This window comes from Pan paniscus, chromosome 14 (genome assembly GCF_029289425.2).
Source record: "Pan paniscus chromosome 14, NHGRI_mPanPan1-v2.0_pri, whole genome shotgun sequence".
NCBI classification, from domain to species: domain Eukaryota; kingdom Metazoa; phylum Chordata; class Mammalia; order Primates; family Hominidae; genus Pan; species Pan paniscus.
Genome location: NC_073263.2, coordinates 41,377,238 through 41,390,593, shown reverse-complemented (window position 1 = coordinate 41,390,593; position 13,356 = coordinate 41,377,238). Strand labels below are relative to the sequence as shown.

At 37.6% G+C, this 13,356-nt stretch overlaps 1 protein-coding gene across 1 annotated transcript in view; it reads left to right on the top strand.

Annotated features, from left to right (window-relative positions):
• The window catches only part of VWA8 (von Willebrand factor A domain containing 8), a 393,066-nt gene that overhangs the window by 67,607 nt on the left and 312,103 nt on the right, over positions 1 to 13,356 (top strand). The window contains exons 5-9 of the mRNA XM_003806896.6: positions 2,296 to 2,463; positions 6,525 to 6,689; positions 7,051 to 7,100; positions 7,856 to 7,964; positions 10,387 to 10,491. Of these exons, the coding sequence (XP_003806944.2) occupies positions 2,296 to 2,463; positions 6,525 to 6,689; positions 7,051 to 7,100; positions 7,856 to 7,964; positions 10,387 to 10,491 (597 nt within the window). The remainder of the gene's footprint in view (positions 1 to 2,295; positions 2,464 to 6,524; positions 6,690 to 7,050; positions 7,101 to 7,855; positions 7,965 to 10,386; positions 10,492 to 13,356) is intronic.

Here is a 13,356-nt window from a genome sequence, read left to right as displayed (position 1 = left end):
GCCCAGGCTGGAGTGTAGGGGTGCGATCTTGGCTCATTGCAACCTCTGCCTCCTGGGTTCCAGTCATTCTCCTGCCTCAGCCTCCCACGTAGCTAGGATTACAGGCGCCCGCCACCACACTCGGCTAATTTTTGTATTTCTAGTAGAGATGGGGTTTCACAATATTGGCCAGGCTGGTCTTGAACTTCTGACCTTGTGATCCACCCTCCTCAGCCTCCCAAAATGCTGAGATTATAGGCATGAGCCACTGAGCCCGGCCAATATTTTGACTTTTAATATCCCAGAATCTATTTCTATGACTTTGTCCTTTATACAGCTAGCAAAAATGAGATTCTTTTTTGTTGTTGTTGTTCTTTAGAAACTACTAAGTCACTTCTACCCATGCTTTTTTTTTTTTTTTAAATAAAGCTTCTAGAACAAGATGGCTACTCTGGTAGAAGAGAATTAAAATATTGCAGTAATGATATATTTGAGGGATTATTCATGAATTGATCTTAAAATGGATGATTCTCTTGAGTCTAATATGGCTTTCATAAAGTTTATCATTTTACAACATTATGTAGACACTTGAAATAAACTAAGCTCTACTATACAGTGCAAAATTCAACAGTGTATTAAAAGAGGATAGTATGCAAGCTTGATTAAGCAATGCCTCTTTTCTACACTTGGAAAATCAGTACATTGCTACTCCAGAAATTTATTTGGATATTAAGTCTTAAAAAAATAGAGATATGTTTTCCCCTCATCAAACATTTAGATCCTTTTTTTGGACAATTACTATAGGGAAAATTAAATTTTAAGTGAGGGGTCAGTATAAGTAAAGACATTTTTCTGGTAAAGCAGTATGGTATGTACATGTGTAGAAGGAGATAACCAGTTTATTGTCACAGAAATACCACATGTGAGGCAACTAATATCAGGAGATGGTGTTGGAGAGGTAGGTAGATGCTGCATTGTGATAGGCTAATATGCCAAATTAAGGAGCTTGGACTATTGGGAGGTGATCTGAGAGGTAAGGAGAGCTTGAACTAGGGAAGGGGTAGAAAGGGATGAGTTCAAGAAACATCAAGGGCTCTGGCCTGGGTCAATGGTTCTCACACCCCAGATAGAAAATAAAGAAGAGAAGCAGGTTTGGAGAAAATAGGATATTTTCAGTTTTGTACAAGGGACCTGAGGTGCTCATGGGGTCTGAGGGACCCCATATGAGGTACTAATGAGACTACATGGTTCTGAAACTTGGGGGAGTTTCAGAACCCCAAGATTCTGGGGGGTCATTAGCATAAAGGTGGTAGTTGGAACTATGTGATTGAATAAGATTTTCAGGGAGGTCCTAGTAGGGTAAGAAGAGCTGTGTGTTAAGGATGTAATTCTGGCCATCATCTACATTTAATGGACAGGCAGAGAAGACAAAACAATTTTCCTAGGACAATGCAGTGCCATGGAGACTAATGAAGCCAAGTTTTACGGGAGGGAATAACAGTATAAATTTAGCACCATTAATCCTCTGTCTGTGGTTGAATGTGCAGAAGAAACATGACAGGTTTTCCTTTTTTAGCAGAACATGAAGGATTTTGACAAAAAGTAGTTTTCTATGTTATTAAGGACCTATAGTTAAAGGAAAATATTTTTTTCATATCTATAGTAATTTTTTGTATTACAGTTTACTTTATTTCCTAATTTTCTCCATTACTAATTTTCTTAAAATTTATTGGAAGACTCGTAGTACTGGTTAAGTCAGTCTGCTATTGGCCAATGTAAAATCTGATTCTTTTTCTGTTTCTAAGTGTGTAATGTTGTCAGCATCATCACACAAAACCTCAATTTATTTGGATGATGACTTATGTTTACAAATGTTACAGTCTCCAAGCCTTCTCACCTAGCTTTTTTGATCCTTACAAGAAGCTTGTGGGATAGGTAGGGTGGATAACTATCTTCATTTTTCTTTTCCAGTTGTGGAATCTGTGCCCTTGTTTAATTATGTTCCTTGTTCATAGATAGCTGTTAGTTTTTTATTTCATTGGGTATATAATCTAAAATATCAAGGCTGAAAGGAACTTCAGAGATCCTCTTTTTTCAATCTCTTTATTTTACAAACGAATAAACAGGCCCAAAGAGGTAAAATCACTTTCCTAAGATCATATAGGCAGAAAAAGCAAAACAAGATCTGGAACTCAGTTTTATTGATTTCTGGTCCCTATAACAAGAACTGCAACTTAAATTTGAATTACAAGTAATGTTAGGCCAAGCTCTGCAACTTCAGTATTCTCATTTTGCTTTTATGTTTCTTGGAAATAGTGTGCAGTTCGTGCAGCCACAGAAGGCAGAACTCTCATTTTGGAAGGTTTGGAAAAGGCAGAGAGGAATGTTTTGCCTGTTTTGAACAACTTGCTGGAAAACAGAGAGATGCAGCTTGAAGATGGACGCTTCCTGATGTCTGCTGAGCGTTACGACAAACTTCTCCGAGTAAGAAAAGAAAATCCTGTTGCTTTGTCTTTGCTGTCAAGCTATGGGCAGTGCCATTTTATTGTATAAGACATGGCTCTGTTGGAATCAGGACAGATGTTCAGATGGCCCTTATCTTGGGTAAATTGCTAGAGTCATGAATTTACAGCTTTATAACGCTCTTGTGTTTTAGACTTTGTCAAAACACCTCCCAGATTTTTACTGTCTTTTTTTTTTTTGGTCAGTCTAATAACTATTCTCTTTTCCATTTTTTTTTTCCTATTTTTTCTTCTTCTCTTTCTTCCTCTTTTCCCATCTCCTTTTTTCCCCCTTCTTTCTTTCTCTTAACAACTATTTAATAAAAGGCTAATGACTTCTAGATAGTGCTGGTCACCAGGGATACAAAGCTGAAGAAAGTCCAGTTTTTAGCTTTAGGAAGCTAAAGGTCCAGTAGGTATTGACAGAAATGAATAAAATATTTAAAGGATATCCTGTTCTGATGACCCAAGCCACCAGCATCACATGCCGAGGTTGCTGTAGGAACCTCCTAACTGCACTCCCTGCTTCCATCCTTCCTTCCTGACACTGGTCTCAACACAGCAGTCAGTGATCGCCTTAACAATGCATCCATTTGGGGGCATTCCTATGCTCTAACCCTGATAGCTTCTTGTTCCACTCAGAGTAAAATTCAAAAGTTTTTACAATGCAATACAGTGCCCTTTGTTGTCTGCTTCCCTCTACTAGAATATAAGTTTCACAAGGGCAGGGATTTTTGTAACTGGTATTATCTCAAGTTCCTAGATCAATGGCTGGCACATGGTAGGTGCTTAAAAACTATTTGTTGAATGAATGAATAAGTACCGTGGAATGATTAAATGCTGTGATAAACATGCATATAAAGAGGGCAACAACTAGGGAATGTGGGGACTCTTCAGAGGCTTGGGAGATGGGTTCATGTAATGTCACAAATGACAAGAAGACATTTAGCTCTTGTTCATCCAGCTCAAGCTGTACCATGCTGGATCTCTCTGTGGATAACCCAGCCTTCTGTGACTGACTGCTCTGCCTGTACATTCTAGGACCTAGAGTCTCTCTCATACCTGTTCTGTAGAGATACATATGTGCTAATCTTACTACCCCAGGTTGGTTGCAAATTGATCACGAGCAAGATCTGTGTCTCATACTTCTTGATCTTGCTCCCAGGGTGCTAATATGAGCCCAGAACACACTAGGCCCTAAATAATGAATGCCAGAGGGTCTGATTGAACTGATGCTGCATGGCCGGCAGGGCCAGAAGCAGTCTGTTTCTTTACTGTTTGTGGGAGTTTCTAGATGATGCTTTCTTGTGAAGTACAGTCATTTTCCTCTAGATCTATTCATGGAACATCTTGTTCTGATATAATCAGAAGGAGATAATCAAGGATTTAATCAAGTAGAAAAAGTTAAATTCATTTATTCATGTTGTTAATTTATCAAAATGAAAGCTTTTAAATTTATTTTTTAAAAGGCTATTATGCAGAACGTTTTCTCTTTAGATGCTTTCTAATTACAAAATAACTACTTGCCACTAGAGATTACATTAGTGTTAACCATTTTTAGTAAATAATTTGGAAAAAAAATACTCAGAATATGGAATCTTTTTTTTAAGTATAGGAGTTACTTCACAACAAAAAGTTTGATATATTCTTTATAGTAGAATTCTGTGCAAAGTTATTGAACATATTACTTTGGATAGGAATTCAGGATATGCGAGTCAAAAGAGGTTTAGTGGCTGGGTGCAGTGGCTCACACCTGTAACCCTAGCACTTTGGGAGGCTAAGGCAGGCAGATCACCTGAGGTCAGGAGTTCAAGATCAGCCTGGCCAACATGGTAAAACCTCGTTTCTACTAAAAATACAAAAATTAGCTGGGCGTGGTGGCATGCGCCTGTAATCCCAGCTACTCGGGAGGCTGAGGCAGGAGAATCGCTTGAACCCGGGAGGCTGAGATTGTGGTGAGCCAGGATTGCACCACTGCACTCCAGCCTGGGTGAGGGAGCGAGACTCTGTCGGAAAAAAAAAAAAAATAGGCTTAGTACGCAAAGAATGCTTATTATTAAGTGAGAAGGGTCTACTACATTTTTCTCCCAAAGTAAATATCAGTATAAACACATAAGTTTTTATCGGTAAATGTTATTTCTGTGTTCATAGAATCTGTCTCATGAGAACCTCACAGCATATAGATAAGATCCCTTCACAAAGCACTATCATCTTAAGACAACTTTTATGGTAAAAAGATTCTAACACCATAACTTAAGCCCCATTTATTTCTAGGTAGCTTTGATATTCTAAATTTAATATCTCAAAAATGTTATTGGTTTCAAAAAGGTGATTATAGTAGAATTCTGTTACTATGGAAAGAGATACAAAGTTCAGTTTGTATGAACTTTATATTTTATTTAACATTTTTGAGTAAATGAAAAAGAGAAATATTTAGTCAGCTCTCTGAAGATTCTACTTTTGGTTTCTCAGACAGGGCTAGATCCAGACTTTCACTTTCTAGTGTATATGACATAGTGTCAGTGTGTTAATTAGATGTATGATTTCTGATTTTGATTCATACCAAAATATGATTGAAATAATTATTTATTATTTTTAAAATTAGTTCATGCAGTCAGTCAACAGATATTTGTCCTGTTATACACTAGAGGTAATAAGTCCTTTCAAGAGTGTGGAGCTAGCATGAGACAGTCATGTATAGAAGCAAATGCACAAATAAATAATGATAGAAGCTTGCATAAGATAAAGTAAAAGGGTACAAAAATGGTTCTGATGAGGGAAGGGGATCTGAGTTTTATGAAGATGTTTTTTGTGCTGAGCTTTGACTGACCCTTGTGTTTACGGTGTGCAAGTGAAAAGGGTGTTGTTCCAAGAAGATGGAGTAGTGTTGGTGAAGCAGCATCATGTGTTTGGAGAGCTGCAGTTGGGAGATGGATTGGAGCACAGGGTCACGGAAGGAGGGTCAAGGGGACAGGCGTGTACTGGTTGCTGAGACTGAGAGAATCAGGGCTTCTGCCAGGAAAGGCCTTAAGTGCCATCTTAAGAGTTTCTATATTGTCATTTGGGCTGTGAAGAATTGCTGAAAGCCGTGGACGTTTCTCTCAGAGTGTACAAATGTGCATTCACACAAATTTAGTCAATACTGTAGATCCTGCTGCTGAAGAATGTGAAGAGCCATTGATAAGAGTTAGGCAGAGAAGGAAGGAAATGAGATTTAACAGGTGCCTCCTTTGGGCCACTTGTTTGCACATACGTTTACACATTTAGTTTTCCTAGCAGTCACAATAATGTAGGTGATATTTTTCCTACTAAGAAGGCTAAGGTTCCAAAGGTATAATACCATGCATACGCTAACATTTAGTAAAAGTGTACATCAAGCAGTTGAGCCAGGATTTGTGACTCTAAAACCCATACTGTTTCCATTCTCTAAGCTCCACTGTATGCTAGTTGCAGGACGATGGGCAAGTTATATAACTCCTTTGAACTTTGATTCATTCATTCATATAAAAAGGAGATAGTCTATATTGGATTCTGGTGAAAGTTAAATGAGAAAAATCCATGGAATGTGCTTACCACATAGTAAGTTTCCAAAACATGTTAGTTATTACTAGTAATATGCTTTGCTAGGAATACCCATAAACATAATTATCTATTTAAGGTCCACTGGTAATCAATCACAGCTTTGCTGGTGATCTGCCCGTCGGGGACTACCTTTGTTACAACCTCTAGTCATGTATTTTCCTTACCCCCTGACTGTTTTCCTCTGTGTTACTGACTAAGGCTTGGAGATCTGACCCAAGTCTCCTTTATTCCTTGGTGTGTTAACTGCTTTTCCTTTCAAACACCCCAGTCTTCATGTTGTGAGCCTGCCCTGGCATCCTGAACCTGATTTCACTTTGCTGCCTTCCTTGACAGTATGGTTTTGAGAGTGTTCTCCAATACAGTTTTCTCAACAGTCAAGTCCTAAGTCCCTGGACTTGGCAGCTCTTACAGTTGTGATCTGTATCATTTATGCTATAGCTTCCGGATCTCTTACTTTTATAGGATCATACCAAAAAAGAGTTGGATTCTTGGAAAATTGTCCGAGTTAGTGAAAATTTCCGAGTGATTGCCTTGGGCTTGCCAGTGCCAAGGTATTCTGGGAATCCATTAGACCCCCCTCTTCGTTCTCGATTTCAAGCCAGGGATATTTATTATTTACCCTTCAAGGTAAGTAAGACCAAGGATAATTTATTTGTTAAACAGTTTTTCTATTTATAACAAGAACTTCAATGCTATAAAAATGTTACTGCAGTTTTGAATGTCTTCCTGAGTAGGTCATGGAAAGATATGAGAATAAAGAATAAAGAAAATCTCTGGAAACTAGGAAGAAAAATTATTATGGCATTATTTGAAGGATTTTTTTTAAAAGGCTGGCTTTTAGAAAATGAAATGTATCAATAAATGATTTTTTGCTGTTAAATATTTAGTGTCTGCTTAATTAAAAGGTTGGATTGTATCTATAAAACATTTGCATTTAATCTGTTACATTTCTTGTTAATTAATTTAATATGTTTCTGTATTACTTTAGGACCAACTTAAGTTGTTATATTCAATTGGAGCCAATGTTTCTGCTGAGAAGTAAGTATATTTTTATAAATGTCTGGACACTGAATATTGAATTTGTTTTGCCTGTTCATTGATTGATTGATTAATTAATTCAGTCATTCAACAACTAGAATTCTTATAAGAATTTTTCAGTATTAGGATGTTTGGTGATAAAATTAATAAGATATCTTTGGCAAGAAACTCAAGATCTAATAGAGTTGAAAGATATGTGAATAGCTTTGGTTAACATGGTATAGTAAGTGCCATAATTTGAAAATATTTGGGGGCATTAGTTGAGACTTTATAAGGGCTTCATAAAAGCATTGGTGTTTGAAATGGGTCCTAAATAATGAGCAAGTTTTTGCCAGATAGAGAATGGAATCAAGAAATTCGAACACAACAAGTGTTTTTTTTGTTTTGTTTTGTTTGTTTGTTTGTTTTAAAAGCATGGAATGTGAGAGTTTATGCCTTGTTTTTAGGGCCATAAAAAACTCTTGGAGGCTAGAGTTTAGGTTTGGGATTATGAAATGTGAGAGATGAGGCTGGCAGGGTAGATCTGGACCAGGTGGTGAAAAACCTCAAGTATTGTGATGAATTTAGGAATATATTTGCATCTAATCAGCTTCTGAGTTTTAAGTAGGATATTATGATGCGGAACCATTGTTCCTTAAGAATTAATATTAGGGATCTTTTTTAGATTAATTAAATTGGCCCCTGTATTTTATATTTAACAACTTACACATTTTATATTTTAAAACTATTAAAATTTAATACCATTTTTCCCTTAGAGTTTCTCAGCTCTTGTCCTTTGCCACAACTCTGTGTTCCCAAGAATCTTCTACTCTTGGACTTCCAGACTTTCCTTTAGATAGTTTAGCAGCTGCGGTTCAAATCTTGGTAAGTAAAATAAATTAATGACTGGCATACCCAAATATGTTAAAAATTTTGAAAGTTAATCATTAGGGATTAAGGACTTCAGTTTGCTTTTGTCATACTCTTCTATAAATATTGTAAGGCCTGAGATTAATTTGTTGTGCAGTGCAGTAAACTGTACAGAGACCAAGGACATGTTCTGAGCCCCTAAAGAGCTTTCAGCTTTGGAGTAGGAGCTAGACATGCAATCTCAGTAAAGTTCTACAGAGGGAAGGAAGGCTTTAGCCTGATCAAGTAAGAGGTGTGCTGCAGTGTGAGTTAGGCCTCAGAGCTGTCCTTACCTGAGTTAGGGGAGCTAGGGCTTTCACGCTGTTCTAGCTTCCATCAGTCTCTGTGTCATGGTTGTCTCAGGGGACACAAATTCCCAGACACTAACTGCTCTCCCAGCATGTGTGCAAGGGTGGCTTCAAGAGCCCAAGGATCGTCTTCTTAGAAAGACCTACAGCAATTGCTGTTGGAAGAGAAAGCTAGGAGGCACAAGAGAGAATGCAAACAGATCTGAGGGGATCTGATAGAGTACAGACATTGTCCACTACAGTTTCACAAAGGGCATGGCGGTCATGTCTGGAGTGATAAAAGGCCCAGGAAGTCAAAGCACAGGCAAATGTGTTTAATCACAAAAGGGCCTAGTATCTTTGGAGAATGAGAATAAGTTGTATCCCTAAAGCAAGTGTGTGTGGTAGAGGGAGAAGTTAGACCGCTATTGTGAAATGTTTTGCATGATGAATGGAGTTTCCTGGATTTTATGATATGGAAAAAGTGGCTTATCAGACAATATTAAGTTGGTGGGCTATGAATGTGACCAGACTTATGTTGGAGGAAGACACCTTTGTTGGAAGTGAGGGAATGACTAGGAAGCTTTTGTAACACTCAGTGAGACCCTGTGGAGGAGGGCACCATCCAAGATAGTGGGAATACTATCTTAGGCAAGAGACTTAGTTTTAAACTTGTATGTATGTATGTATGTATGTATGTATGTATATATGTATGTTTCCTGTGAGTCAGGGAGCCTAGGTATTGTTGACATTGTTCTATACATCCAGAACAGAATTTCTCCTCCTGTTTATCAAATCTTATACTTTTATCAAATCTTTTTGTTTTTGCTTAGAACATTTTATTTTGAAAATTCTTAGGAAATCTTTTGTTTTTGCTTAGAACATTTTACTTTGAAAATTCTCAAATGTAAAAAAAAGTTGAAAAATAGTAAAACATTCATAATCCCCTCACCTACAATCACCCATTATTAATATATTGCCACATTTGTTTGCATGTGCTTTTTTCTTTTCTTTTTTTTTCCTGAACCATTTGGAAGTAAATTGCAGTCAGTACTCTTAAATACTTCAGTGTGTGTATTAGTTCGTTCTCCCGCTGCTATGAAGAAATACCTGAGACTGGGTAATTTATAAAGAAAAGAGGTTTAATTGACTCACAGTTCTGCAAGGCTGTGGAGGCCTCAGGAAACTTACAATCGTGGTGGAAGAGGAAGCAAACACGTCCTTCTTCACATGGTGGCAGGAGAGAAAAGTGCAGAGTGAAGGAGGGGAAAAGCCCTTTATAAAGCCATCAGATCTCATGAGAACTCACTATCATGAGAACAGCATGGAGGTTAACTGCCTCCATGATTCAGTTGTCTCCCACCAGGTCCCTCCCATGACACGTGGGGATTGTGGGAGCTACAATTCAAGATGAGATTTGGGTGGGGACACAGCCAAACCATATCAGTATGCAACTTCTAAGAATTAGGACATTCTTCTACATAACCAGAACAACATTATCACACTTCATATCATGTTAACAGTAATCCATAGTATCATCTAATAGATAGTTCATATTGAAATTTCACTAATCTTTCTTGTCAACAGACTTTTAAAGTGGGGTGAACAGAATTGACAGTGCAGATAATGCGAGGAAGGATTTGAGGATAATGAATACTTTCTAATTTTGTAGTTATAACTGTGAAGCTAAGTGAATGTGGATGAGATTAACTTACGAATAAAAAGGGATCAGGTACTTTGGGATGAATAAGGTAGAGACATGTATTCTGTTTCAAATGGGGGTCTATGGGATATTCATATAGTCACATGTAATGAACAATTGAGGGTTCAGGTTTAGAGCTCAAGAGAGAAGTCAAGACCAGACATAGAAGTGTGGGAGCCATCAATACATAGAAGACAGATGAAAGATGGGAATGGGTAAGCTTACCCAGGGAAAGGGCAAGGAATGAGAAGAGAAAATAATGAATATTTGCTTTTGTAGACTTACAGAAAATACCAGACACCTATTGGTTACTTTTGTAAGTCAATTTTAATGTCATATGTACATTTCAGATGTTTTCTGTGATTATTTTGAATTTTGCTCATTCCTATGTATTTTTGCTCCTACATAGGATTCCTTTCCTATGATGCCAATCAAACATGCAATCCAGTGGCTTTATCCATATAGTATTTTACTAGGTCATGAAGGGAAGATGGCTGTGGAAGGTGTTTTAAAGGTGAGTGTCTGCTTCCCTTTCTTTCCTTTCTTTTCCCATTTTCCCTTCTCTTGCCTTTTCCCATCTTCCCCTCACTCCTTTCCCCACCTTTCCTATTTTTCTCTCCCCATCCTTATTTCTTTCCTTTCCCTTCCCCTCCATTCTTTACCAGGCATGGAGGTATCAGCATTCCAACAAGAAGACAGCTGTGATAAATAGGGCAGCAAACACACAGGGGCTGGTGTGATTGGGAGATTGGTTATGTTGAGCAAATAAGTAAATAGATTGAGCAAATGAATGAATATATTAAGGATAATAAGAGCTATGCTTCTCACTGTTGGATGAGGGATTTATAACCATGGAAAGGGGGACGGCAAGAAAAAACTCTAAGGTATTGGATTGGAATTGGTGTTATTATGAATCATGGCTTTTTTTAAACAATATATATGAACAAATAGATAGTTAGAGATAGTATGTGTATATGTATACATACACATATTTTCTAGCTGTCTCCTAAGGCAGCCTAAAAACTATGATGTTCTAGTAGCAGTGATCATACCAAGTATCTGGACATTGGTTTCTAAATACCACGCTCTCTAAAAGGATTAGGTCAAGGAATGCAGAAGATGAGCCTGGACCATCTTTTTGTGCCAGAGAGTAAGGAGATATTCAACAAATGATGTCGATATGTCAAAATGATGGAGTTCCCAGGTTGAAGTGGCTGAAATCTGGGACAATTTGAGCATAAAAATAAATGATGATGGTAATTGGTTTTAACCTGTTACATAAAATAGGAATCCATGAGTCCATACTGATATAAATGAACAAAAAATATGGAGATGGGAGTTCTCTTTTAAAGTGTAAAATGCCTACTTGTGAATCTAGAAGGAATTACATAAATAGAAAAAACACCATTTGGCAACCATCAGAGTGGCAGTTAATTTAGACAGGAGTCATCAAAGGATGTTAAAGCTGGCAGGTGGAGCTTCTGTGAGACACAGGGTATTGACATAATCTCTGAATATCTCCCTCCAAAAGACTCAGTTGACTACAAAACAAGAAAGTGGTATTTTTACAGTAAACTTCAACTTGACCAGGTGGGACAAATGGACATTGTATGCCTCCCAAATTCCCCATTTCTGGGGAATTTTTGCTGAGAGTTCATGATGTATGTTTGGTCATGAGGAAATATTGTAGATTTCTAGGTTGAGGGTCATTGTATAGAACATAGGCCTCTATTCTTTAAAACTGTTCAGACATGAAAGACAGGGAAAAACATAGAAATGTTCCAGGCTAAAGGAGACTGAAGAGATTGGATAGCTAAATGCATCATATGTTCCTGAATTAAATCCTGGACCATTAGAAGCAAGTGACAATATTGGCACTGTTGGTAAAACTTGAGTAGGGTCTGTGGATTGGATAATAGTGTTATATTAAGTGGATTTCCTCATTTGGAGGCTTATGTGGTGATTATACTGGCCACAGTTCTTGTTTTCAGGAAATACCAACTGGAGTGTTTAGGGGTATAGGGGCATCATATCTGCAGCTTGCTCTCAAATTGTTCAGATAAAGATAACTGATAAAATAGGCAGGGGGAGTAGGAGGGAGGGGGAAATGTGCTAAAAAAATGTTAACCATTGAGGAAACTGGGTGAAGGTTATTAACTTGAAAAGCAAGTATTTTATATAAAACTATGGAAATTGCTATAGAGCTTTCATTTAAACTAATGAAGGTCTCATTTTTTGTCATAAGTGATTTATAATACGTGGGACATGGTTTTCTTTTAAAATACGTGTGGCATAATTTCCTCATTGTATAGTTAACAGTGGTGTTTTCCAAAAGGCCAGTCACACTCTAAAATGTCTTATAACTATATGTTTAAAGTGTTGACCCTTGGCAGAGACTTATTGGCTCACCAAAATTAATTCCTCCTTATGAAAGATGGTTTTTGTTTTTCTTACATGGTTTGGCTCAAGGTGCGGATTTCTAAGAAATAGAATGTGACCACTAAGCTGTATGGCTTTCTGTATAGAACCTTCAGTTTCTGGAGGCCAGGATTTGACAACTTTAAGCATATGGAATGGTATTTCTCTCTCCCTTATCTTCAAATCTACCCAGGGTCTTTGGGATACACAACACCCTCTGTGTATCTATTAATAATGAGAAGACCTTAGAAGAGTGGAACATTGGATTCTAATTACTTAAGTGGGATTTTTTTTTTTCAGAGCAGTTAGCCAAAGAACCCAAAGAAACAGTATTTTCATTGACTGGTTATGTCAATAATAATAATAATAAGATAAAATTAATATACAGCTGTTCCTAATAGATAATGAGAAGAGAGGTGTAGTTAGAGACAGAATCTATAAGAGAAGCAAAAAGAAGCAAGGGGAAAATAATGGTCAATAAAGAGACAAAGGAGGGAAGAGACAGCAGAGAATGGAAGCAGTGAAATAACCAATGATGAAAGAGAAGAAAGATTGTGTGTGTGTGTGTGTGTGTGTGTATGTGTGTATGTATGAGAGAGAGAGGAAGAGTAGGAGGAGAAGGAGGAGGAGGAACAGCAGCAGAAAGAGGAGGAGGGTGGATATTAAGAACCATGTGGAAATGGGGAGATTAATTCATAGGCTCAAGGAGTCAGGAAATTACCATCTTCTGACAATATAGTTCACTTCAAGGTTTATTCCAGGTGCTGGGGAAAAAGAGAACCGGAACTTATCTTTGATTTAATCAACACCTAAGCTAAATTGGCCATTGGTCATCGAAGTAGAGTACCTAGTGTTTAAGATCAAAGGTCGTGACTCCAGATGAACTTTAATGCCCCTCAGCCCAATGTGCAGTGCCTTGGGAACAAGGGCACATCCTCAGGGAGGAAGAAACTCACGAGAA